We start from the raw sequence: 27130 nt of genomic DNA, 5'->3' as shown, positions 1-27130 counted from the left end.
AATTTAGTTAGTTGACACAATAATGTCCTTTGTAGCATTTTCTTCTCTTCTGGTACAGGATCCAGTCTAGGGTGAGGTATTTCATTTAGCTGTTAAATCTCTTTAGTCTCTTCTAAAACTGGAGTATTTCCATAATCTTTATCTTTTATGACTCTGACACACCTGATCCCTTAAAGAAAAGGCATCTCATTTTGGTTTAGTCTCAAGCTTTATCTTGATTGGATTCAGGTTATTCATTCTAGATCCAGATACTGCATAAGTGATGGTGTATTCTTTTCAGTGTATCACATCTGGAGGATGTTCATTATGATCACCCACACAAGGGGTTGTCTATGCCTCTACTGTATATAACTGTTTTTTTTTTTTCCCTTGAAACTAAAAAGCAGTCTTTGAGGAGATACTTTAAGACTATTCAAATACCCTATCTTTCATTAGACTATACTCTTAGATTTAGTATACATGATGATTCTTTGATGATCCAGTGTTTATTACTATGCTGGTTACAAAATAATCCCCATCTCTCACACTCCCTCCACATTCTTCAGCACTCTGCATGAGCCCATCTCCCTTTTTTTTTCTTTTATCAGTATAGACTTATGAATCTCTCTCTCTCTCTTTTAATGGTTTATAATTCATTACTTATTTTGGAGCTAAATTTGTCCTCTTTTGGCCTCTTAAAGCTGACTCTTTTGTGCCTGTAACATACCATCTTCTGTATGAGCACTTCTGTACTTTTTTGGCAGAACACAATATTCCAGGTTCATCTTGTACCTCTGCTTTAGCCCTGGAATCAGTTTCATTCTCTAATGAGTCCCTCTTCCCTATGGGCGGTGGTATTAGAGACTAGGATCTGGGTACTAGATGTGCTCATTGCTTCTTGGCCCTTTTAGCAGATGACAGTAGAAAACATGCATGTATATGTTCACCTGCATACATGTTTCTGCATATGTATATATCTGTTCTAAAAATCATGAATGCATATTATCTCCAATATTAATCTATCCCCATAGGGTTCTTTCTTGCCTTCTCTCTTAACCTTGACTCCCAGCAACATAAACACATTGACTCAATGCACCTACAATACAATATCTACAATACACCTAAAATAGAGAATTGCTTTGTCCATGTATTACAATAAGTCTAATGTACTCAGGATTTTTATTTTATTTTAATTTTTGCAATCCTGTATTTACCCCACCCAATGCTGCTACCCACTGAGGGTATTAAGTGAAATAGTATGTTTGTAAGTTGCTTTGATTAGTTCTGTCTGCCTGCCTCTTAGTCTGTCGTTCTGTTTTTTCTTCAGTGTATTTGGTATTCATTTGAATTATGAATACTTTTTTTTTTTTTCTGGCTTCCAGTTTTAGTTTTTTTTCCCCCTTCCATTCTTATTGATTTGTTTTTTGAATATTTACAGTGGTAACATGCTTCCAAAAGTCACAAATACACAAAAAGGTAAGTTCAGTTAAGAGTCACGTCATTGAGATATGTTTCAGCCCATCAGCTACCTTGTGTAGAGAACCAACTTCATTATTTTCTACTTTATCCTTTCTGTGTTTCCTATCTTATTCATTATTTAAAAGAAGGCTTCATGCCCAATATGGGGCTTGAACTCACAACCCCGAGATCAAGAGTTGCATGCTCTACCTACTGAGCCAGCCAGGCACCCCTGTGTTTCCTTTTTAAAAAATAAGCACAAATTATCTCATTTTTCTTCCTTCTTATATAAAAGGTAGCATCTGTATGTGCTGTTTTGTGCTTTTTTAAATTTAATAACTCTTGGAAATCACTCTGGGTTTATTCTCAGAGTATATATAGTTCTAATTTTTTTTATGTTGGGTTTAGATTGCATTTTTTCCTGTTTTTTTGTTTGTTTGTTTGTTTGTTTGTACATTCTCTTACATGTTTTCATCTCTTATTTATTTATTTTTTAACGTTTGTGTATTTTTGAGATAGAGAGTGAATGTGTGAGCAGGGGAGGGGCAGGGAAAGAGGAAGACATAATCCCAAGCAAGCTGTGCACTGTTAATGCAGAGCCTGATGTGGGGTTGAACCCATGAGCTGTGAGATCATTACCTGAGCTGAAATCAAGAGTCAGACAGTTAACCAACTGAGCCACCCAGGCAGCAGGCATCCCTGTTTACATCTTTTAAATTGTAGTTACACATGTGTAGGTAATGTAGATACACAAATACAGTGTTGGTAAAATTTTGCATATTCAGTACATCACTATAATTATTTGGTCCTAATTTCAGCTGAAGATTATTCAGGTGTTTTAGGATTTAGTTTTGCTTACTATAAAAGACACTCCAAATAAATTTTTAAGTAGGTAGCTTACTTTTCTCAGTCCTTGGCTGTTTACCTGTGGACTATTTTCCAGTTGCTGTATTGTCAGAGTCGAGTTTCCTCTGTGATAGTGTTCTGTCATCTCTATACTATTAAAGCATATAGAAGGAATGGGAAGGTGTGAGCAGTGATCCATTCCTAGACCAGGACCCACAAGGTGTACTGTACTTCTGTTCACTCATCATTGACTTGGACTTAGTCATGTGCCACACAAGCAGCAAGAGAGGTTGGAAAATCAGGACAAGCATGTGTGCATGTGAACTCTCTCTCTCTCTCTCTCTCTCTCTCTCTCTCACACACACACACACACACACACACACACACACAGAGTTGTGTGTTGCAGCACTTGATTCTTTCAGAACTCATTTCGTTGTACAGCCTGCTGATTGAATTACTGGTTAGAGTGTGATTCTGTTCTCATGATATCCTTGTGTGGGTAAGGCTAGATGAATTCTAATCAGCTTACTATTTTTGTCCTCATTTAGTACATAGTCTTCTTTAAAACTCAGAAATAAATTTGGTACTGTTAAAAAAATTCATATGGCTTAAAAGCAATTATCCAATTTTTTTCCCTTTTGGGAGCCATCTCAGTGAAGGATAGCATAGTATTGTCATTTCTTCTTAGCTTTTGGTGAAGGAATTCTTTCCTCTGCTTTGTAATTATGATTCAGTAAGCCAATCTGTTAAGCATGGCCTTGGCATTAAAATTGTAAAGACCCAATTTTTATCCATTGTTCTCATAGAAACTGGATTCTCTCTCATGGATAAATGCTCCCATAGGTCTGTTACTGGAATGTTTCCCCTTAGCTCTAATAGAGTGTTGTACTTAGGGTTCTTGTTTGTCATGCCCCTGGAGAGTTGAATAAAATAGTATGTGTTTAAGATTACTAAGATTGAAATATGTTAAAATGATTCCAGATCTTTAAAATGTTAGAGTATTCTTGGTCATCTGGGTGGCTCAGTCGGTTAAGAGTCTGACTCTTGGTTTTGGCTCAGGTCATGATCTCACGGTTTGTGAGTTTGAGCCTGCATCAGACTCTGTGTGGAGCCTGCTTGGAATTCTCTCTTTCTCCCTTTCTCTGCCCACTCCTGTTCACATTCTCTCTCTCTTTCAAAATAAATAAATGTAAAGAAATATAAGGGGCGCCTTGGTGGCTCAGGTGGTTAAGCCTCCGACTTCAGATCAGGTCACAATCTCATGGTTTGTGAGTTTGAGCCCCACATCAGACTCTGTGCTGACAGCTCAGAGCCTGGAGCCTGCTTTGGATTCTGTCTCCCTCTCTCTCTGCCCCTTCCCCACTCACGTTCTGTCCCTGTCTAAAATAAATGAACATTTTAACTTAAAAAAATGTTACAGTGCTCCTTTTTTGTTGTTTGTTTTGAGAGAGAGAGAGGGAGAGAGAGAGAGGGAGAGAGAGGGAGAGAGAGAGAGGGAGAGAGAGAGAGAGAGAGAGAGAGAATCCCAAGCAGGCTCTGAGCCACAAACTGTGAGATCATGACCTTAGCTGAAACCAAGAGTCGGACATTTAATCGATTGAGCCACCTAGGCACCCCAAATGTTTGAGTATTCTTAAGGAGCTTTCTTACTTATTTTGTAATATTCTCCTTATTAGATTACAGAACGAACAGAACCCACAAATATTTTAACACAGCGAAAAGTTAAGGAATTTGTTTAATGTGATATGTCTGGTTTTTAAGCGAGAATAAAATTAACGAGATTAAAGGTAAGCCTAGTGTAGTGGTGCAGTCAGAATGACCTAGTTTAAACTTAGCTAGGTTGCTGAATGATAAGGATGATTTCATCTTCCATGAAAAGTCGATTCTTAAGTGGTATTTTTGCAGGTACTATACACAGTCACTTTCACTGAGTGAACTTAGCATGTGACATAGTATTTTTGTGTAGTCTCCATAAACAATGCACTTCAGTGCATGTGCAGTTGTCATACATCATTTTGGAATGATGTAAAGAGCTCAGAGTCTGTCAGTGTTGTCCTTACCCCCCAACCATTGCCCCTTGTGTGTCCATGTGCATGCCACCTGCAGATTTTTTTATTTTAATTTTTAGATAATAGTATGTATCTTCATCTCCTCCTCCCTTTATTAAACCTATATTAATCACATAAAACTTTGAAATAATAGTTGAGGATCTAATTAGATCCACTTTCATTTAGTTAAGTACTAAAATGGTAAAAAGTCAAAACCTTTTTTTAAAGTTTATTTATTTTGAGAGCATGAGCCATGAGTGGGGGGAAGGGCAGAGAGAGAGAGAGAGAGAGAAGAATTCCAAGCAGATGTGGGACTTGATCCCACAAACCCTGAGATCATGACCTGAGCTGAAATCAAGAGGTGAATGCTTAACCAATGGAACAACCCAATCACCCTACAAAAACTTTTAAAATAACTGTATTACTGGGGTGCCTGGGTGGCTCTGTCAGTTAAGTGTCCGACTTCGGCTCAGGTCATGATCTCGTGATCTCATCTTTTCATGAGTTTGAGCCGCACATAGGGTTCTGTCCTGGCAGCTGTGAGCCTGCTTTGGATTTTCTGTCTCCCTCTCTCTCTCTGCCCCTTCCCCATGTGTGCCTCCATACCTGCTCGCTCTCTCTCTCATAAATAAATAAATACGTACATACATACATACATACACACATACATACATACATACATACATACATACATTTAAAAAATAAAATAACAGTATTACTAAATCTCTTTGTTCAACAGAGTAAATAGAAAGTTCCTTGAATATGTCCCTTTAATATCAGTTATTTGGTTATTCTGTATCCTGTTAGATTTATGGGCTTTTCAAAAAGAATTTATTTTGGTAAACACAACATGGAATTTACCTCTTAGGAAATTTCTAAGTGTACAATACAGTATTATTGTTAACTATAGGCACAATGTTATATAACAGAACACTAGAACTTTTTCATTTTATATTATTTTTTTGTATGCAATGAATAGCAGCAGCCCCTTATTTCCCACCTCCCTTAAGGTCCTGGCTACTACTCTGCTTTCTTTTTGTATGAGTTTGACTACTTTACATACCTTACATAAGTGGAATCATGCAGTATTAGTCCTGTTAGGCTTACTTCATTTAGCATAACATCCTAAAGGTTCATCAGTATTGTAGCATATGATAGGATTTTCCTGTTTTATGGCTGATAATAGTCTATTGTATGGATATATCACATTCTCTGTATCCGTGGTTTTTTTCTTTTTAAAAATTTTATTTTTAAGCAATTTCTACACCTAACATAGGGCTCGAACTCACAACCCTGAGATCGAGTTGCATGCTCTACCAACTGAGCCATCCAGGTGCCCCTATCCATTCATCTTTTGATAGGTTTTCACCTCTTGGCTATTGTGAATAATGCTACAGTGACCATGAGAGTGAAAAATTTTCAAGATCTTGATTTGAATTTTTTTGATAATTGGTTCTATTTTTTTTCCTTTTTTTTTTTTTTTTTTTTAGTTAACATACAGTGCAGTATTGGTTTCAGGGATAGAATTCAGTGATTCATTACTTAGATACAACACCCAGTGCGCATCACCAGTTTCCTCCCTAATAGCCATCACCCATCTAGCCCATCTCCCACCCACCTTCCTCCGTCAACCCATAGTTTGATTTCATTAAGAGTCTCTTGTGGTTTGTTTCCCTCTCTTCTCTCCCCCTTCCCATATGTTCATCTGGTTTTTTTTTTAATTAAAAAATTTTTAATGTGTATTTATTTTTGAGAGAGAGAGAGAGAGAGACAGTGTGAACAGGGGAGGGGCAGAGAGAGAGAGAGGGAGACACAGAATCTGAAGCAGGCTCCAGGTCCTGAGCTGTCAGCACAGAGCTCAATGCAGGGCTTGATCCCATGAACCACGAGATCATGACCTGAGCTGAAGTTGGATGCTCAACTGACTGAGCCACCCAGCTAGCTGCCCCATCATCTGTTTTGTTTCTTAAATTCCACATGAGTGAAATCATATAGTATCTGCCTTTCTCTGATTTATTTCATTTAGCATTATACTCTCTAGCTCCATCCATGTTATTGCCAGTGGCAAGATTTCATTCTTTTTCATTCTTTTTGATGGCTGAGTAATATTCCATCGTGTGTGTGTGTGTGTGTGTGTGTGTGTGTGTGTGTGTGTGTGTGTGTGTACACATATGTACATACACACTACATCTTTATCCATTCATAAATCAATGGACATTTGGATTCTCTCCATAGTTTGGCTATTGAGGGAAGTTCTATTTTAACGTGTTTGAGGAATCTCCTGTTCCTCAATTGTTTTCCATAGTGGCTGCACCATTTAAATTCCCACCAGCCAGTGCACGTGTATTCCAGTTTTTCTCTGCATCCTTGCAACACTTGTTATTTTCTGGGTTTTTTTTTTTTTTATAATGGCCATTCTAATGGGTGTAAGGTGATATTTATTACGATTTTTACTTACATTTCACATGTGATTTGTGATGATGAACTTTTCAGAAACCTGTTGTTTCTTTCTCTTCTTTGGAGCGATTTCTGTTCAAGTCCTTTGCCTATTTCTTAAATCAGTTTTGATTTGGTTTTTTGTGAGATTGAATTGTAGGTATTCCCTATATATTTTGGATAGTGACCCCTTATTAAATATATGGTTTGCAAATATTTCTTCCATTTATAGGTTGCCTTTTTATTCTTTTGATTCCTCTGCTGTGTAGAAACCTTTCAGGTTGACGTAGTCCTGAGCCACAGCCGGATGCTCAACCAACTGAGCCACCCAGGTGCCCTTATAATGTGTTTTGGTACCAGGAAGTGTGAGGCCTTCAGTTTTTTTGTTCTTTGTGAAGATCGTTTGGGCAATTCAAGGTCTTTTGTGATTCCATATGAATTTTAAGTTTGTGTTTTATCTTTTCTGTAAAGAATACATTGGGATTTTGATAGGAATTGCATTGAACCTATAGATCCCTTTGGGTAGTATGGCCATTTTAACAATATTAAGCCTTACAATCCATGAACACAAGATGTCTTTCCATTTATTTGTGTCTTCCTTAATTTATTTCAGTAATGTTTTGTACCTGTCAGTGTGTACAGTCTTTTGCTTCCTTAGTTTATTCCTCAGGTTTCTTTTTCTTTTTTCTTTCTTTCTTTCTTTTTTTAATGCTTTTGTAAATGGGGTTTTCTTCATTTCCTTTTTGGATTTGGATTGTTCTTTTGTAATTGTATAGAAATGCAACAGATTTTTGTATGTTGAGTTTGTATCATACAACTTAAGTGAATATATTTATTAGTTCTAACAGTTTGGGGTTTTTTGGTGGAATCTTTTGAGTTTTCTTACACACAAGATTGTGTCATCTATTAACAGATAAAATTGTACTTTTCCAATTTGGATATTTTTTATTTTTTTTTATTTTTTTTTATTTTTTCAACGTTTATTTATTTTTGGGACAGAGAGAGACAGAGCATGAACGGGGGAGGGGCAGAGAGAGAGGGAGACACAGAATCCGAAACAGGCTCCAGGCTCTGAGCCATCAGCCCAGAGCCCGACGTGGGGCTCGAACTCATGGACCGCGAGATCGTGACCTGGCTGAAGTCGGACGCTTAACCGACTGCGCCACCCAGGCACCCCTATTTTTTATTTTTTTTATCTTGCCTGATTACTTTTTGGTATGTCTATGTTAAATAGAATTGGTGAGAATGGCCATTCTTGCCTTAATACTGATCTTGAAGGAAAACCTTTCAGTTTTTTACTGTTGAGTGTGTTAGTTTGGGGCTTTTAATATGTGACCTTTATTATATTTAGGTAATTTCCTTGTATTCCTAGTTTGTTGAGTGTTTTTGTCATGAAAGGCTGTTCAGTTTTGTCAAGTGCTTTTTTTTTTTTTTGCACCAAATTGTGATGATGGACAGAATTTTGTCCATTCTGTTAGTTTGATTTATCACATTGGTTGATTTTCATATTTTGAATTATTCTTGCATTCCATTGATAATTTTTCTTGCATTCCACTGATAAATCCCACTTGGTCATGGTATATGATCCTTCTAGTGTGCTGTTGAATTCAGTTTTCTAGTATTCTGTTGAGAGTTTTTCCATCTGTATTCATCAATGATATTGTTCAAAGACTTTTGAGATGAGTTAGAATAGTGTATCCCAGTCTGATTTTTATAACAGTAATACTTGGTAAGATGTGTTTTCATGTCAGTTATTTCATTTCTGCATTGCAATTCTCTGTTAGATGAATAGACCACATACTCCCAATTTTCTTTTGGAGATGCTAGTATCAGAATTACACATCATCACTTAGCAACTATTACCATTAATATTATTAATAATAGGTAATACTTAGCACATATTCTTTTCGGCACTCTTCTAAATGTTTTATATATTTTCATTTAATCCTCAGATAAGTAAAATGTTTAGTAACTAATAGTAGAGCTTACTGTTCATCTGGATTTTAATACAGACCATCTGGTTCCTAAGTCTGCTTAGGTATATCACCACTCACAGTTAACTGGAAGGTGGTCTATTTGATTTAGATCTGCCCTGCTGTTTTGTTACCTGTGAAACCAAATACCTTATTATTATCCAGAAGATTATTATTGCAGATCAATGCTTTTTAAAAAGAAGTATAGTGATTGGGCTTTGAGGCATCTGTTCTTTCCAAATGTCCTTTAACTTCCTGGGCTCACGACTATGCTTTGGGTGTCAGAAGTTGCTTAAATGAAGAATCTAACAACTAGCAGGCATATGGATTATATAGCTGATGTTTGAGAGAAGAATAGTAAGAAATAGAGAGCTAGATTTTAAAATTTATGCTGGATCTTTTCTATGTGGTAGTACCTCAAGAGGCCTGACTAAATCATTGTTGGAGTGCATAAATTGCTTTAGATTACTGATGCATCCTCACTTTATGTAAGCCGGTATGTAAGAATAATGGGTTTATATACGTAGTATAGGTGAGAGACTATGCAAGTTTCAAAGTAGGATTCCTTTTAGTATTATGATTTTTCTGACACATTTAATATGCAAATCAACTTAAACTTTATCTTTCAATAAACTAGTTATTGTAGAGCTTACATTGTTACCTTGATGTCACAACATGGTTGTTTTAAAGATAGTATTTGGAAAAATATAACTTTGATGCTTGGTTCCTGTTATGTTTGTTTACTGCAGCTAGTAAGGGAGGAAGGTTATTTGTTATGTAAATTTTTGGCCTGTCTTAAAAGTATGTTTCCCAACTTGTACTTTTTTTTTTTAAGTTTGTATATTTATTTAGAGTGAGCAAGTGCCAGCAGGGGAGGGACAGAGAGAGAGGGAGGGAGAGAGAGAATCCCAGGCAGGCTCTGAACTATCAACGCAGAGCCTGACATGGGACTTGAACCCACAGAACCATGAGATCATGACTTGAACTCTAAAATCAAGTCAGGTGCTTAACCAACTGAGCCACCCAGGCACCTCCCAACTTGTACTTCTATTTTTTGTCTGTAGTACTGAAAGTGTGAGTTATCATACTCTTATAAACAGAAAATCTCTTAAGGAGATCAAACATTTGACGATTAAAGAACAAACTTGAACATAACTTTTGTAAAGAATGGCAAAAGTGTTCTCAGCTTTTGTTTAATCAGTCACCTTTTTTTAAAAAAATTTTTTTTAATGTTTATTTATTTTTGAGACAGAGAGAGACAGAGCATGAATGGGGGAGGGTCAGAGAGAGGGAGACACAGAATCTGAAACAGGTTCCAGGCTCTGAGCTGTCAGCACAGAGCCTGACGCGGGGCTCGAACTCACGGACTGTGAGATCATGACCTGAGCCGAAGTCGGTCGCTTAACTGACTGAGCCACCCAGGCGCCCCAATCAGTCACCTTTTAAAAGTGAAGATTTTTGTGCTTTTCATACAGATTTAATTCTATGGATTTGATTATAGGGGTTCATAGTTCTTTATTCTCAATTCTGAAATTGAGAATGTTAAAATTAAAAATTATTTTAAGTTTATATTAAATTAACTTGCCAGCACACTAACCTGGACTGAGGTGGAGCATGTTCATTTATATCTTTATCCCACTTCATGTGAATATGCAGACATTTTGCTGCAGAAATCATATATGTATTACATAGTACTGCTTTAGATTCCACTGTATGTAATATATGTTACATAATATATGGTAACTACTTTTTAAAATATATATATGTAACTACTTTTTAAAAATTTGTAACTACTAATTTACACTAATAGTTACTACTAATATTTAACTATTTAAATATATGTACTTTTTAAAAATTTGAAAACTTCTCAGTAATGGTACTCATCTGGCCCCCCATAGTTTCACTTACATATGAATATACGGAACTTTATTACTTTTCATAAGCTGCCTTATTTCCACCACTGGAAGAATATGGAGCATGAATCAGTAGTAGGAGGAATACAGTATATGTTGAGTAGACTGTGTTGATAAGTAAGTTAGTACAAGATTGGTAATAGTTGCCCACAGCACTAATTGTTGATTTTGTGGCAGAATACCACAGTGATTCCATAGGCATGAGAGCACGGTGGTAATACAAGCTAGGTATTGTCTGTCCTGCTTTGTCTAGGATATATGTTTATGTATTTAAGTTATTCTTAGTGAATTTTTATTTATTAAATGAGTTACTTTTATAATGATGCAAAATAAGGAAACAGGTGGCCTTTTTCTCATCTCTCTAGTCTCCTACAAAAGCTGTATATAATGCCAGACATTGGAACCATCCAGACTCGGAAGAGCTGCCTGGGCCACCAATAGTAAAACCTCAGAGTGCCACAGTAAGTGAACTGTACATTTTATTTCATTTTTTGTTTAATAGATTATAAATTAAGCCATTGCTATCTTTATTCACAGTTTGAAAATCTTTGATTTCAACAGTGTATTTTGGACTTCCTCATTAAAATTGAGTGGCTTCAGTTTAATCATTGGAAAAGTGAGGATTATGGACAGGATAATGGAAAATCTGGTGCTACTAGTTTATAGATAAGAGCCTTAAAAAATATTGGACCACTTTTTACCCTTGACCCACATTTTCTGGAATTACTGTATTTAGTGTTTTAAGGGTAAATTATTCCATATTTGAATTTTGTAAGTAGCTCCTAGAGCTATATTATAAATTACATCCTACATAGATCTTAGAGTAGCTTTGAGTGGTTCATTTACTTTTCAGAGGAGAGCTTTATCCTTCATTCCAGTAATACCTTTCCGTTCAAAACACATTTGAAAAGGTTATCAAATTATTTTCTTCAGAATAACTGAAAGGACCATAGATTAATATTTCTAGGTTAATGGTAATACCTCAGTCATCTGGAGCTATCAAGTGATGAATTCAAAAGAGTTAGGAATAGAGATCTCTATATATACAGTTCCCTGTCTCCTTAAGTTGAGTATATTCAACTGTGTTTACTAGTATAGAATCATCATTGTGTCTATTAGTAATTATATACCAGCCTTTCATTATGACTATTTATACCCTAAATTGAAGATTCTTGTACCTTTTCTTTTTTTTAGTGTTTGTTTATTTTTGAGACAGAGAGAGACATTGTATGATTGGGGGAGGGGCAGAGAAAGGGGGGATACAGAATCTGAAGCAGGCTCCAGACTCTGAGCTGTTAGCACAGAGCCTGATGCGGGGCTTGAACTCACAAACCGCAAGATCATGACCTGAGCCGAAGTCGAATGCTTAACCTACTGAGCCACCCAAGCGCCCCCAGATTCTTGTACTTTAAAAGTTCTTTTGTGTATCTGTTGTAGTTTGATTGTCCCTTTCCTAGCTTTTCTCAGTGTTATGTATGTAATTGTGGTTCTTTATTCCTTCTAATGGTCCTGGAGACAAATAATTGATTGTCTGTGAAATCTGAGGTTAAAAAAGACCAGAAAGAATTCCCGAGTGGTTCTTTTGTTGAGTCTTACCTAGTAGTGCATGGAATTTCAAAGTAGCCCTTTATGACCTTTCAGAGGCTTTTCCCACTTTTTTTTTAAGCCAAATTTACTAGGTAGATGAGTTATTACTATTTTTTTATATTTATTTAGAACAATAATTTAATACCTTTATTAATAGGTGAGGCTGTCTTCAAAGGAACCAAATCAAAAAGATGATGGAGTTTTTAAGGCTCCTGCACCACCACCCAAAGTGATAAAAACTGTGACAATACCTACTCAGCCCTACCAAGATATAGTTACTGCACTGAAATGCAGAAAAGAAGACAAAGAAGTAAGCAGCTATATACAGTTTTACTGCACGTGGATAGATTTTTGTATGTAACATTTAGCCTTTTAATGTCTTGAACATTTATCCACGAACTTATCTTTTCCTAGTACTACCAATGATTTTAAAAACATTTCTTTTAGTTGCCATATATTGAACTGTTTTATACACTTTTAAATGAAGTACAGCAAGCCCGTAGATTTAAGTATGCTAGTTCGTGGTTATAAAAGAGGAGGACTTATTTTTCTTGGCAGTTATATACAGTTGTTCAGCATGTGAAGCACTTCAATGATGTGGTGGAATTTGGTGAAAATCAAGAGTTCACTGATGACATTGAGTACCTGTTAAGTGGCTTAAAGAGCACTCAGCCTCTAAACACACGTTGCCTTAGGTAAGATCTTATTTTTATATTTGATAATTATGTGCATGCTATATCTTATTAACACTTTCCAGCCGAGTAGAGCCAAACATTTGTGAGTTTATTATCATGAATGTATTTTATAGTCAGTGATAAGTTAGAATGTGATTGATTTCTCATGAGGAACTTGATTCTACATGGACAATGGAAAGTTGGATGATCATAGCCATTTAGTATAGTATAGTCTACAGATGCTTAAAAGAAGTGTTACATTAAAAAAATCATTAAAATTATTTTTCATCCCTAAATTTTAGACAAGTAATAAATTTGTTTTAAGCATGTTTTGATTTGGATCATCTTTTGCATATTATAATAGATTGAATATCTTAGTTTGAATTATCCAGTCAATTGGAATATATCCAATCAAACATTGTCTATAGTCCTGATACAACAAAAGTGTTAGTTACAAAAAGTAGCTGAGACCTTTCGCTTTTAATGGTAGTAGTAATACACTAAAGACTACTGTGTGTTAGTTACATTTTTTAATATAGCATACCTAATCACTATGCATCAACAGGTTTTTAATAATTCATTTTGCCCATGTGTTTTATATTGTGATCTCAATGGGTAGTGCTTTGACACCCCTCACCTCTCCCCATTTGCTTGTTTTGGTATTGCACAACAAACAACTAATGCACTAGCTATTTTCAGTCCCCTTAACCTAGTCTGTTTTCTCCTAGTGTTATTAGCTTGGCTACTAAATGTGCCATGCCCAGTTTTCGAATGCACCTGAGAGCACATGGAATGGTAGCAATGGTTTTTAAAACCTTGGATGATTCCCAGCACCATCAGGTATTTTTAAGTTTCTGGGATTAGGAAGCATTATTTTAAAATTTTAGTCTATTTAGCTATTGAAAAATATCTTCATTGGTTATTCATAAATGAGTATTTCCTAATTTTGGGTTCAGTTAGTTTTATTTGCTGAATATATAGAGCTTAATGCTAGAAGTTTTTTGCTTAATACATTATTTAAGGATGTTTTCTCATGACCCTGTTTTCTCTTAATTTGTTAATTTATACTATTAAAACGTCATTCTGATTTCATACCTAACATACTATACCATACTATACTGAATATTTAATTCTGTATGCATTGATTTCCTTTAATCATAAGATGCTGAAAAAAAAATCTTTAATTATTCTATTGAAAGCATGAGAAAAATGGTTTGAAATTTAAAAAAAATACTTAGACATTTTGTTTGGATGTTGAATCTAGTTCTAGCCCATTGTGAAAAGAAATCTCATTTGCATTATGGCTTTGACACTATCTCTTAAAAATCAAGCATATGTAATAAAAGTTGGGTTTAACATTTTTCAAATTGGGAAAAAATCATTTATCATTATCAGTAGTGGTGTTTTCAGATCATTTTATTATATTTTTGCTCAAGGAAATTACGTTTTAAATGCAGATTAGGTGACACAGTTTGATAGTGAATATTCTGAAACTGAAAACAGTGTACTTAACCCTGAGTTGGGAGAACTCCATTGCCAAGTTGTAGCAGATACAGAACAATGAGAGGAAGAGAAAAGAACTAAGAATTAATTTGCTTTGTTACACAGTTAGGAGAGGACCAAGGCATTAGTGTGTGCTCTTGGGGGCAGTGGATTTCCCAAGGCCTATACTGTGACATCCTAATTTCTAAAAATGATTTGCTCTGTAAGCATTTAATTAGTCACCTAGTCAAAAATTTTTCTACTTTGGGAGATTTAGAGTTTAAATCTTTAGATAATTATGTTTCTGTACATATGAAATAAGTGTAAGTACAAAATACTCCAAATGTTAGACTATCCCAACATAGACCATTTTGTTAATATTAATGGTTACCTAAAATATATTACCTCAGTACTCTGGCTTTTAGTATCTATTATAAGCAGAGTATGCTAATAACTGCCTGATCTCAATGATTTTGAGAGCACATTATATTAATGTGAAAACATTTTTTTTTTAATGTTTATTCACTTTTGAGAGAGAGAGAGAGACAGAGTGTGAGTGGAGGAGGGTGAGAGAGAGAGGGAGACACAGAAACTGAAGCACACTCCAGACTTTGAGCTTTTAGCACAGAGCCCGATGTGGGGCTTGAACCCATAAACTGCAAGATCATGACCTAAGCCCAGCATCAGACACTTACTGACTGAGCCAGCCAGCCAGGCACCTCCTGCTTGATTTATTTTAAAGAAATGAGTCTAAATATGTTTATTTGAGCATCTTAACTTTATAGTATTGACACAAACTCAGCTGTGTTTATTTTATAGAAAAAAAAATACCTAGTGGTACAGATTTTAAAACATGCTCTTGATTTAAAATCGAAATTCAACTTTATCAACTATAATATCCTAAAGTGAACTATTGTATAAAAACAGGGGTGTGTGTGTGTGTAGCTGGAAAAAATGTTTTATAAACTCTTAGCACAGAATGGCTAAGAAAATATGTAATTCCACTTAACATTTTTCTAGTTTGGGAGCATGCATATAGGGAGCATTGATAGAAAGGAAAATTTTAAGTAACAGACCTTTATTCATTTAATTCATATTTTCCTAGAGTATGCCCCTTAAGAGGGCAGTTTGCACTGAATATAACATTTTTAAGGCTTCCAACAAATCTCAAAACAGTCTCATAAATGAAATTGTCACCAGTTGTGTACATTAACTTTTATTTTTGTCTGTTGAAGAATCTGTCCCTTTGTACAGCAGCCCTCATGTACATATTGAGTAGAGATCGTTTGAACATGGATCTTGATAGAGCTAGCCTAGATCTAATGATTCGACTTCTGGAACTGGAACAAGATGCTTCTTCAGCTAAGCTACTGAATGAAAAAGACATGAACAAAATCAAAGAAAAAATTCGAAGACTCTGTGAAACTGTCCACAACAAGCATCTTGATCTAGAAAATATAACGGTAGGTTTCTTCCTTCCGTCCATTATAAAATGAAAATTACTTTCAGAAAGTTTTAAATTAGTCACAGCAGGTGTGTGACTTTGGACAGATCATTTAATCTCCTGGTCAACAATTGGGCAAGTTCTTCTAAGGCTTAGCTCTGAGCATGATTCTGTTCCCTGCCTAAACTAGCCCATCTATATTTAGATTTTTTGCCAGTAAATTTTCTGTTGTGTTCTGTCTGTCCTTTTGTCTTGCTTGGTTTTTTTTTGTTTGTTTGTTTTTTGTTTGTTTTGTTTATTTTGTTTATTTTTATAGTGTATTAACTATATTTAGACTGTTAGGAATTTGAATTCTTATTCTCTGTAGGTTTCAGGAATAAAGATCCAGAGGATTTTCAGGGGCCGTTTAAATGAGCATTCACATATTCCAGAGTATCTCAAGGTGTCTGGTTAACTCCTCAAGGCCCCAAGGCTCTGAAAGAAGTTTTCTGCCAACAGCAATTGGGGTCATGGCCAGTAACCCTTAGGCTCAACACAACTCCCGAAGTTTAAGATGACTGTGTTGCTTCTGGTTGATTCTAGTTCTCCTTTCCTTTGGTGCTTTACTTGTAGAATCAGTAGTATCCCCACAGGTTACTAGGTCAGTAGAAGATAATTGGCCTTGTCATTTTGAAAAAAGGTTGTTTGTTTATATATAATCTGACTTTGAGATATTTCCAATATCAAAACTGTATTAGCATTGTTTTTTCTACTGACTACTAATAAACTGAAGACTGCAGCATTTGCCTCAAAAATTATAGAATGCTTTGTAGTAATTAAATATGATTTAGGGATAGTGCTCTGTTTAATTAAGGTAGAGTCGGTGATTTGTATAAAGTGGGGTTTGAGGGGAAAGTAGGTTAACATTAAAAGACAAGATATAGAATTGAATGTATTCAGTACTTAGTAAAGTTGGGAAAATAGCTGTTATGCTCAGCTGGTGGATAAAGATCCCTGTACGTCACCACATTGTTTGTATACTACATTAAAATATATATGTAATTTTTATTTTCCTTTAACCTTTTGCAATGCGTACAAATTTTTTAATGATATGAAAATAAATTTGAGATTTTTATTTTCTGCATCATTGAATAAATGTATCTTTTTTGTGGGGGTTTCCCATATTCAACATTTAAATTCTTTCCAAGCATTTGCTGTTAAATAGCATGATGATAAACTTGTTCCTTGAAATTTCTCTATGGTTTTTTGAATTTATTAGGGTGCCAAATAGCGGTATAATAACTTACTTATGTTGTATTACATAATTTACTTACATGGTTAAAATGAGAACACAGTTGCTAATTTTAGGATGCCTCTTTTTCCTCCCAACTTCAGCTATACTTGAATGTTGTATTTGTTTTAAATTGTACAGTAGACATTGTTTTGTACAGTGACTGTTCCCCTACACATTAGTTTTGGTTTTTTATTAACTGCTTAACTTCTTAAAAATACATTCCTATTCCTAATGCACCTTGGGAAGATAATTTAAAATATATTATGTTTTCAGGTATAATTCACATAACTGAGAGCTAACAATTGCTGGTTAGTATTCTGATTAATGATTTGATTGTCCTTTAACTCTTTAAGGACTATTCCAGTTTGCATATAAAATGTTTGATTTATAGACTGTTTTTAATGAATATAGCTTAACATATCAAACAATCCTTTTTATGTGGATAGAGACAAACCAAGGCCCCTTTTAGCATAAAAACTTAATGATTGTTTGCTGTATATTGGCATCAAATTACTATTCCCTTTCGTCCTTAACAAAGAAAGCCTCATTAGGCTTCAGCTTTATTACTACTATGACTCTTGAGCTAATATACCTGAACTGATCTCATTAAATTACTCTTTCAGGGACTTAGAATGAGAATTGGGCAAAACGGAATCTGTTTTTATAGTGACAATTTCTCATTCTATATATGTCACCTTGGACATCAACCTTGTTTTTTTAATGAATAGACTAAAATATTCTAGATCTCCTCTAAATCTGTAATACTAGTAAGATTTTTGCTGGTAAGCTCTGTTTTTTCCATTTCTAAATATTTATATTCAGTTCCAAACCAGGAGGACTTAATGTAAACTTGTATCTTTGAAAGGAAAGAAGCTTTGGAAAGAAAACCAGGTCTTATCAGCTTTGCTAATTTTGTTATGCTGAAGTTCCATATTGTTACAGGAACCAGATTGTTCTTTCTTGGGGGGGGTGGCTGTATGCTTTTAAAAAGAAACATAATAAGAAAGAAAATGAATAATTAAAGGCAAATGAAGAGAAAGAAAAACTCTGGTCCGGTTGTAAATACTATTGACTTTACTGTCGTGACTTTACTATTCTGGGCTTACTGTAGTGATGGTCTTCAATCATTATTTACATATAATTTTGTCACGATAGACATATCATGTGTATCCAGGCTGCTAACACTGCATGTCAAGTTCAAGACTAGTGAATCTGAAACCCTAAAAGTAACAGCATTTTTATTCAGAAGAGATAAGAAAATATACAGAATTTAAAAACAAAACAAGCAAAAAATCCCAAGCAGCTTTGCAAGGAAAATAAAGAATTACTGACAGGGACTCAGAGTAGAAGAAATACAGTTAGCTTATAAATATGTGGAAAAAATGTACAAGTTTACTATAGTTCGAAAAATTCAAACCAGTGCAATAAGATATCATTTTTTATCCTTTGGCAAAAATTTAAAATGATAGCTAGTGCTTTTGAGGATTCAAAAGCAAGGTGTACTGATAACACCTACACTTTGTTCCTAGAGTTAAATGTTACAACCTTTGTGGTAAATTATTCCAATATAGTGTATTACAGTTAATACATAGGCACTTTGATTCAGCAGTCCTATTTTTCTATCTTTGTGCCTCTGTTCTATAGAAAGAACAGTATCAGCATTTATTTTATTGAATTGACAAATGATAGACTTTTTTTTTTTTTTAAGTGAGCTCCGTGCCTGATGTGGGGCTCTAACCCACAACCCTAAGATTGAGAGCCACATGTTCTATGCCCTGAACCAGCCAGGGGTCGATAGACTTCTTTCTTTTAAGCTTATTTATTTGTTTTGAGAGAGAGAGAGAGATCTCGAGCAGGGGAGGGGAAGAAAGAGGGAGACAGAGAATCCCAAGCAGGCTCCATGCTGTCAGTGCAGAACCCGATTCAGGGCTGCTCAAACCCATGAACTGCAGAATTATGACCTGAGCTGAAACCACAAGTTGGATCCTTAATGGACTGAGCCACCCAGCTGCTCCTAGATAGACTACTTTTAATAAGGGGTTTTCTCTGTAAAAACAAGCCAGTGGTTTAAAGTGTTTCTGCAACTTAGACTAGCCTGATAAAAATTAGTTCAGTTTTACTTATGAAAGCACTTACTGTTACAAAAAATACTATGGGCTGGTAGCATGCAGTGAACTTTTCTAAAGTAAAACAATCTGTAGAAGTGTTGCCTCAGAAATCTCACCAAGATTCAATATTCATTAATGATGCCTCTGATTTTTAGACTGGGCATTTAGCTATGGAGACCTTGCTGTCCCTTACTTCTAAACGAGCAGGAGACTGGTTTAAAGAAGAACTCCGGCTTTTGGGTGGTCTGGATCATATTGTAGATAAAGGTATGACATACACATGTATATAACATTTAAAAAAAATTTTTTTTTTTCAACGTTTATTTATTTTTGGGACAGAGAGAGACAGAGCATGAACGGGGGAGGGGCAGAGAGAGAGGGAGACACAGAATCCGAAACAGGCTCCAGGCTCTGAGCCATCAGCCCAGAGCCTGACGCGGGGCTCGAACTCACGGACCGTGAGATCGTGACCTGGCTGAAGTCGGACGCTTAACCGACTGCGCCACCCAGGCGCCTCAACATTTTTAATGTTACTTAAAGCCTGAAGAAAATAATCTATTTACATACTTCAAAAAAATAATGGCATCAATTTAAACATATTTTACTTTTATTTTTTTTTTTAAGATATATATATATTTAAATGTTTATTTTGAGAGAGAGAGGGAGGAGAGAGAATCCCAAGTAGGCTCCGACACTGGGCTCGATCCCACAAAGGGATAAACCGTGAGATCATGACCTAAGCCGAGATCATGACCTAAGCCGAAATCAAGAGTTGGATGCTTAACCAACTGAGCTACCCAGGCATCCCTGTTATTTTATTTTTTTTAATGTTTATTTGAGAGAGGGAGGGAGGGAACATGTGAATGTAACCGGGGAGGGGGGGAGGGGGGGAGCAGAGAGAGAGAGAGAGGGAGCAGAGAGAGAATCCTAAGCAGACTCTGCTCGTGGGGCTTGATCTCACAAACTGAGATCCTGACCTGATCCAAAATCAAGAATTGGATGCTCAACTTACTGATTACCCAGGTGCCCCAAGATCTGTTCTTTTAGCAGCATCTTGCAAATCTCTGACTTTTAAAGGAAAAGCCATTAGCACTCTGATATTGGGGAGTTATGGAAATAAAAGAGCAACAATAAGAGTCTCCTATATTTCAACATTTCAGTGTTCTATAAAACTCAGAATAAATTATATTCAGAGAGGTTCTGGCATGTTCGTGGGTGCAGATGGCGTTTAATGTTAGTTAAGGAGATAAATACTGAGGTGATGAGACATACTAATTTTGTATCCATTTTGTTTCTCCTAGTGAAAGAATGTGTGGATCATTTAAGTAGTGATGAAGATGAAGAGAAACTAGTAGCCTCATTATGGGGAGCAGAGAGATGTTTACGAGTTTTAGAAAGTGTGAGTATAAGTATGGACAACTATGTTGAGAAAATTGTGACTGAGTGGGTGAGAGACCGTCAGATATTTTTTATGAAGTATCCCAAAAGTTTACTTTGCTAATCCAAACTGAAATTATAATGCATTCGTTGAGCAGCCAGTGTTAATGAACAAGCTAAATAACCAGTTTGGTTTAAGAATGCATATTGTCACTCTTTAGGAAACCTTGCAGGTTAAGTTTGTTTTTATTATAAAATGTCCTTGTTCTTTCCTTAATGTGGAATTCTGCTTAAATATATTGTTTGTGGAAAATGGTAATTAAGAGCTGTCAGGTTTTTGTTTTGTTTTTTTAATCAGTAAGGATTTTCTTGATTTAGCTATTTGAGCCAGATCGTAATCACAGCTCTTAATAATATTTGACTTTGAAGAATGCTACTGTTGAACTGTGTATGCCATAAGTATATTTGTTCTTTGGCTTTTATGAATGATTAAACCTAGTTCGGTGTAGGTTATAATTTATGCTGGCAGTGCATTTCAGGATAATATAGAATTAAAAGTTCTTGGTGTAGACAAAATTGAAATTTTTCCTGCTCTTTTAGAGTGCTTCAGGTGCATTACATTAAACAGGTAGCATTTTTTTATTCTAAATTAATCCATTTAGGGACTTTAATAGTTTATAAGTTAGAGACTGCTCTTTTCTGACATTGAGAGTGATTGGTAATTCATTACAGTGAATGTGTAGTTCAGAATGTTACTTATGAGCAAACAGTTGTAAAAATGCTTTAATTTTATAACAGAGGAATAGCTCTATTATTCTAAATATGGAACATGTTGGTTATTCCCTTAGATGACAAGGGCTGATTCTTCCCTATCTTTGTCTTTACTGTACAAGGGATCGTATGTTGTATGTAAATGAATAAAAGCTGTGTATTGCCACAATTATTTCATATTTTTCCCTTTTAGGTAACAGTACATAACCCAGAGAATCAAAGCTACTTGATAGCATATAAAGATTCACAGCTCATTGTTTCTTCAGCTAAGTAAGTTTTTTTGAAATATCATGCTGTTTATTCAAAGCATTTGAGTTGAGGGGCGCCTGGGTGGCTCAGTTGGTTAAGCTTCCGACTTCGGCTCAGATCATGATCTCACAGTTCGTGAGTTTGAGCCCCACATCGGGCTCTGCGCTGTCATCTCAGAGCCTGGAAGCCTGCCTTGGATTCTGTGTCTCCCTCTCTCTGCCCCTCCCCCACTTGCACTCTGTCTCTGTCTCTCTTTCTCAAAAATAAGCAAACATTAAAAACATTTTAAAAAGGGGGTGCCTGGGTGGCTCAGTCAATTGAGCATCCAACTTCAGCTCAGGTCATAATCTCGCATTCATGGGTTTGAGCCCTCTGTTGGGCTCTGTGCTGATAGCTTGGAACCTTGAGCCTGCTTTGGATTCTGTCTCCCTCTCTGCCCCTCCCCTACTTGCACTCTGTCTCTTCTTTGTCTCTCAAAAAATAAAGTGTATATATATAAAAAAAAAAGGCATTTGAGTAGACCATTAAAGGAAGTATGATTGTATCACCTTCCTTCATAAAACACTTTTGTCAAGTTCTGTGAACAAGAGGTAGTACAGTGTAGTACAAAAGTTAGGAGTGCGGATTATGGAGCCAGAAAGACTGAGTATGGATCCCAGCTTCATAACTTTAGCCCTGTGACCTTGGGCAAGTCATTTACTTGCTACAAGTGCTTTAGAAGGGGGTAATAATTGCATCTACCTACCTAAGGTTGTTGTTACTAAAGATAATTTGTATATATGCTAATATATGTTATATATAACATTTTCAAAAATGTTTTAAATGGTATATTTGTAAAATATTAAAATATTTTAAATGATTTTTAAATGTCTTTCTTGTCTTTGAATGTCTTATTGTATACAATGTATATATTACGATGTTAATATATATGTGTATGCATAAATTAATTCTTAGATATGGTAAAAACTAAGTATTAGTCCTTATTTTTATTGTAAATGACCTTTTCTAACCCTCTCCTGTCCTTTATATGTGTTTTTCCAGATCTATACGTAGCTCTCTCTATTGTACTCTCTCTGCCCAACTTGCATGACATTAGGTTAATGCTGTCACCTCAGTTCACATAAAATTTCCAGTTATGTTTCCAGCCTTGGTTCAAGTTTAGTACAACAGCCTCTTCCTAATCTCCATCCTAGTTCTTGATATCTCGCCTTCAGCCTGTCCAGCCCAATACCACAGGGGCTTAACTTTCCCAAATCTCTGCTTTGTAAATATAATCCCCAATGCCAAATCTCTGGTTCCTTTTTTTTTTAATGATTTATTTATTTTTTAATTTCCATCCAAGTTAGCATATAGTGCAACAATGATTTCAGGAGTAGATTCCTTAGTGCTCCTTACCCATTTAGCCCATCCCCCCTCCCACAACTCCTCCAGCAACCCTGTTTGTTCTCCATATTTAAGAGTCTCTTATGTTTTGTCCCCCTCCCTGTTTTATATTATTTTTGCTTCCCTTCCCTTATGTTCATCTGTTTTGTATCTTAAAGTTCTCATATGAGTCAAGTCATAGGATATTTGTCTTTCTCTAATTTCACTTAGCGTAATACCCTCTAGTTCCATCCACATAGTTGCAAATGGCCCAAATCTCTGGTTCCTTATTGGCCTTGGATGTGTGTTCATAGTCCTTGGAATGAAATCAAAAGCCCACTGTAGCCTGACTCGAGTTCATGTGTTTTTAATCCTTATTTTACTGCATTTCAAACACAGACAAAAATAGACAAAGTAGTATGATAAATCCTTTTTTTTTTTAAGTTTATTTATTTATTTTGAGAGAGAGTGCGAGCCGGGGAGGGGCCAAGAAAGAGGGAGAATCTTAAGCAGGCTCTGCGCTGTCAGCACAGAGCCCAGGCAGGGCTCGAACTCACAAAAACTGAAATCATGACTTGAGCTGAGATCACGAATCGGACACTTAACAGACTGAACCATCCAGGCGCCCCAGTAGTATGATAAATCTTGATGTATGTACCATTAAGCTTGGATAATCATCAACCATGGCCCGTCTTGTTTCCATTTGTAACCCTGTTGATAACTCTTCTGTATTAATTATTTTGAAGCAAATTACAGATTTCATTAATCCATTAAATACCTGAGTATATAAAGTCTCTTAAAAGAGGACTCTTTAAAAGATGTAACCACAGGGGTGCCTGGCTGGGTCAATCAGTGGAGCTTGCGACTGTTGATCTCAGGGTTGTGAGTTTGAGCCCCACGTTGGGTGTAAATATTACTTAAAATTTTTTAAAGTTAATTTCTTAGTTAAAATCATCTGGCAGTCTGGGCTGATAACACAGAGCCCGATGCAGGGCTTAAACTCAGGAACTGCAAGATCACGACCTGAGCCAAAGTCAGACACTTACCCGACTAAGCCACCCAGGCACTGGCCCCAAAATTCTAAACGAATGAATGAATGAATGAATGAATGAATGAATGAATGAGTGGTGTAACCCCAATACCGTTTTCATACCCTATAAATTATTGACTTAATGTTATCATACATCCAGTCAGTATTCAAATTTCTGGTAGTCTTTAGTTTCCAGTAGATCTGTAGGTTTCCCCTGGGTCTTATTTTTTGGCCTTACATTTGTAAATTTTGTATTACATTTAGTACCTTTAAGGCTTGTGTTCTAGTTGTTATTATGTTTTATTCTCCCTTACCAAACAGTATTCCTGCAGGTTAAATCAGTTTCTTCCTTTAAAAACGTCTTGTATATTTCATGACCCCTGTACACATGGTGTCTTTCAGGAGGTATTTAATATGACAGTTTTCATCTCTTTCATTGTGATTAGGAATTTTCTGTCAAAAATCTTAGAAGTAGCTGTAGGGGTCAGAATTGGATGTTTGTGGGGCACAGTTGGTTAAGCGTCCAACTTCAGCCAGGTCACAATCTTGCGGTCCGTGAGTTCGAGCCCCGCGTCAGGCTCTGGGCTGATGGCTCGGAGCCTGGAGCCTGTTTCCGATTCTGTGTCTCCCTCTCTCTCTGCCCCTCCCCCGTTCATGCTCTGTCTCTCTCTGTCCCAAAAATAAATTTAAAAAAAGTTGAAAAAAAAATTAAAAAAAAAAAAACAAGTAAGTAGAAACAGATAAAATTATTAAAAAAAAAAAAAGAATTGGATGTTTGTGAAGTAACAGTCCTCTGACTTTTTAAACTTTTCAGTAGGACCCTGATAAATGCAGGGATAGCATATTGAAAGATAAAATGATATACCTCTGATGTTTTCCCCTCATTTACCAATCAAAACCAAAACCATGTTTTAGCTCAGTACTACTGAAGGCAGTTAATAATAGCACAGTTAGTTCTGGCTCACATCCTCAAACATCTAAACAACAAATTTATTTTATTTTATTTTATTTTATTTTATTTTATTTTATTATTTTTATTTTATTTTTTATTTCATTTCATTTTATTTCATTTTATTTTAACTTTATGTTACGTTTGTTCATTTTTGAGAGAGAGAGAGTGTGTGTGAGCAGGGGAGAGGCAGAGAAAGAAGGATACACAGGACCTGAAGCTATCAGCACAGAGTCTGACGTGAGGCTTGAACCCACAAATTGCGAGATCGTGACCTGAGCTGAAGTTGGATGCTTAACTGAATGAGCCATCCACAAGCCCAAGCAACAAATTATTTTAGATTAGACATGAGGAACACCTTCCTAATAATATAATGTGTTTTAACAGGAGAGGCTAGAGAAGGATGAGTTACAGTACAGTTTTCTTTAGGAGTTTGGTGTATATATAATCAACTGAGAGAGCATGTACTTTTTTGAACTAATGGACTTGGTGATTTAAAGACAGTCTTCAGAAATACTGGGCTCACTTAAAGAGTATATTTCCTTGTTATTTTGGATAGCATCTTGAAAATCCTTGGGATGTAACTGATAACCCTTATGGCTGCCAGGAGACATGTCAGTTAAATGACCTCATGTTAAAAAAATATGATGTACTCTCATGTTTATAAAGTATTTAATATCATCTATACAAGGTTATTTATTATGCATTATTAACATAAATAATATTCTTTACCTGCTCAGAGTTTGCATCCTAAATGAAAATCATCTAAATGAAATTCAGAAGTGTAGTTCTTAAATTATCTTGTTTAGGGAGGGATTGTGGTAGGTCTGTTTTGGAGAGATTGGTAAAGTGGGGACAACTGTAAGTAGTACAGATGTAAGCTTCTCCACTGAGTTTATAGTTTTAACTTAGAAAAATTTAAATTATCGAGTTTTCTCAAAATAAAATTTAGCACTTAGTGTGATATTAGACCTACTTGGTATATGATTAAATAGTTAATACATTATACCTCTATAATAGAAAGAGATTAATTTGGCAGCATTTATGACATTTAAAACATTAAGGTCCAAGTAAATAGAAATTCTTAGTATAACTAATTTTGTTTAGCATAATAGTCTACATTTTGTTTTCTCTTAAGAGCATTACAACATTGTGAAGGATTGATTCAGCAGTATAACCGTGCTGAGAACAGTATATGCTTACCTGACAGTAAGCCTCTGCCTCACCAGAATGTAACCAACCATGTGGGCAAAGCAGTGGAAGACTGTATGAGGGCCATCATTGGGGTATTGCTCAATTTAACTAATGACAATGGTAAGTTATATTTTCTACATGTATTCTCATTGAAAGATTGTATATTACATGTAAAAACAAGTTATTCCCCTTATTTCTTTCCTCGATGTAGTGATTTTTTAATTGCCATCATGTAACTCACTCATGTATAGATTTAACTACTTGTAGGTTTTTTTATTTTTTATTTTTTTAAGTTTCCTTTTGAGAATGAGCAGGGGAGGGGCAGAGAGAGAGGGAGAGAGCGAGAATCCCAAGCAGGCTGTACTCTATCATCATGGAACTTCAAACTGCCAAACTGTGAGATCATGACATGGGCTGAAATCAAGAGTTTGATGCTTTACTGAGCCATTCAGGCACCCCAGTATTTTTAGGGTCAGCCTGGTAGCTTGGTTTGGAAATAGTATGGTCAAAAATATATTTTAATAAAGAAATAGTTATGTATTTCTAACTTTTTATATCAGTGTTAATGAATATTGGTTGGTAGTGTCCTAGAGAAGAATCCATAACAATTTTCATATTCCTAACATTCCTAACTCTTTCAGAGTGGGGCAGCACCAAAACGGGAGAACAGGATGGCTTGATTGGCACAGCAATGAACTGTGTGCTTCAGGTTCCAAAGTACCTACCTCAGGAGCAGAGATTTGATATCCGAGTGCTGGTGAGTTGGAGTGACTATTTCAGAAATTAGTATTTAATCTATTAAAATGATAAAAACTTCATCTTAGTTTTGGGTTTAAGAACCAGCTGTTCAATATATTGAGGGTTTCAGTGGATTACTTGTGAACACACCTCATATTATACAAAAGAGAGCCAGGAAGGGCTCTTGTGCAAAAATAAAAAAAGTATTAAGTATGAAAACAATCTAGAAGTTAAAAAAA

At 35.7% G+C, this 27130-nt stretch overlaps 1 protein-coding gene across 2 annotated transcripts in view; it reads left to right on the top strand.

Annotated features, from left to right (window-relative positions):
* Positions 1-27130, top strand: part of WAPL (WAPL cohesin release factor) — a 91477-nt gene that overhangs the window by 51212 nt on the left and 13135 nt on the right. For both annotated transcript variants that reach the window (XM_043596768.1, XM_043596767.1), the window contains exons 5-14: positions 11019-11114; positions 12398-12550; positions 12799-12935; positions 13643-13754; positions 15632-15859; positions 19377-19488; positions 20523-20620; positions 21563-21639; positions 26098-26273; positions 26795-26910. In XM_043596768.1, coding sequence (XP_043452703.1) covers positions 11019-11114; positions 12398-12550; positions 12799-12935; positions 13643-13754; positions 15632-15859; positions 19377-19488; positions 20523-20620; positions 21563-21639; positions 26098-26273; positions 26795-26910 — 1305 coding nt within the window. The remainder of the gene's footprint in view (positions 1-11018; positions 11115-12397; positions 12551-12798; positions 12936-13642; positions 13755-15631; positions 15860-19376; positions 19489-20522; positions 20621-21562; positions 21640-26097; positions 26274-26794; positions 26911-27130) is intronic.

This window comes from Prionailurus bengalensis, chromosome D2 (genome assembly GCF_016509475.1).
Source record: "Prionailurus bengalensis isolate Pbe53 chromosome D2, Fcat_Pben_1.1_paternal_pri, whole genome shotgun sequence".
NCBI lineage: Eukaryota > Metazoa > Chordata > Mammalia > Carnivora > Felidae > Prionailurus > Prionailurus bengalensis.
Note: the sequence above shows the minus strand (reverse complement) of the source record. Positions and strands in the feature narration are given on the sequence as shown.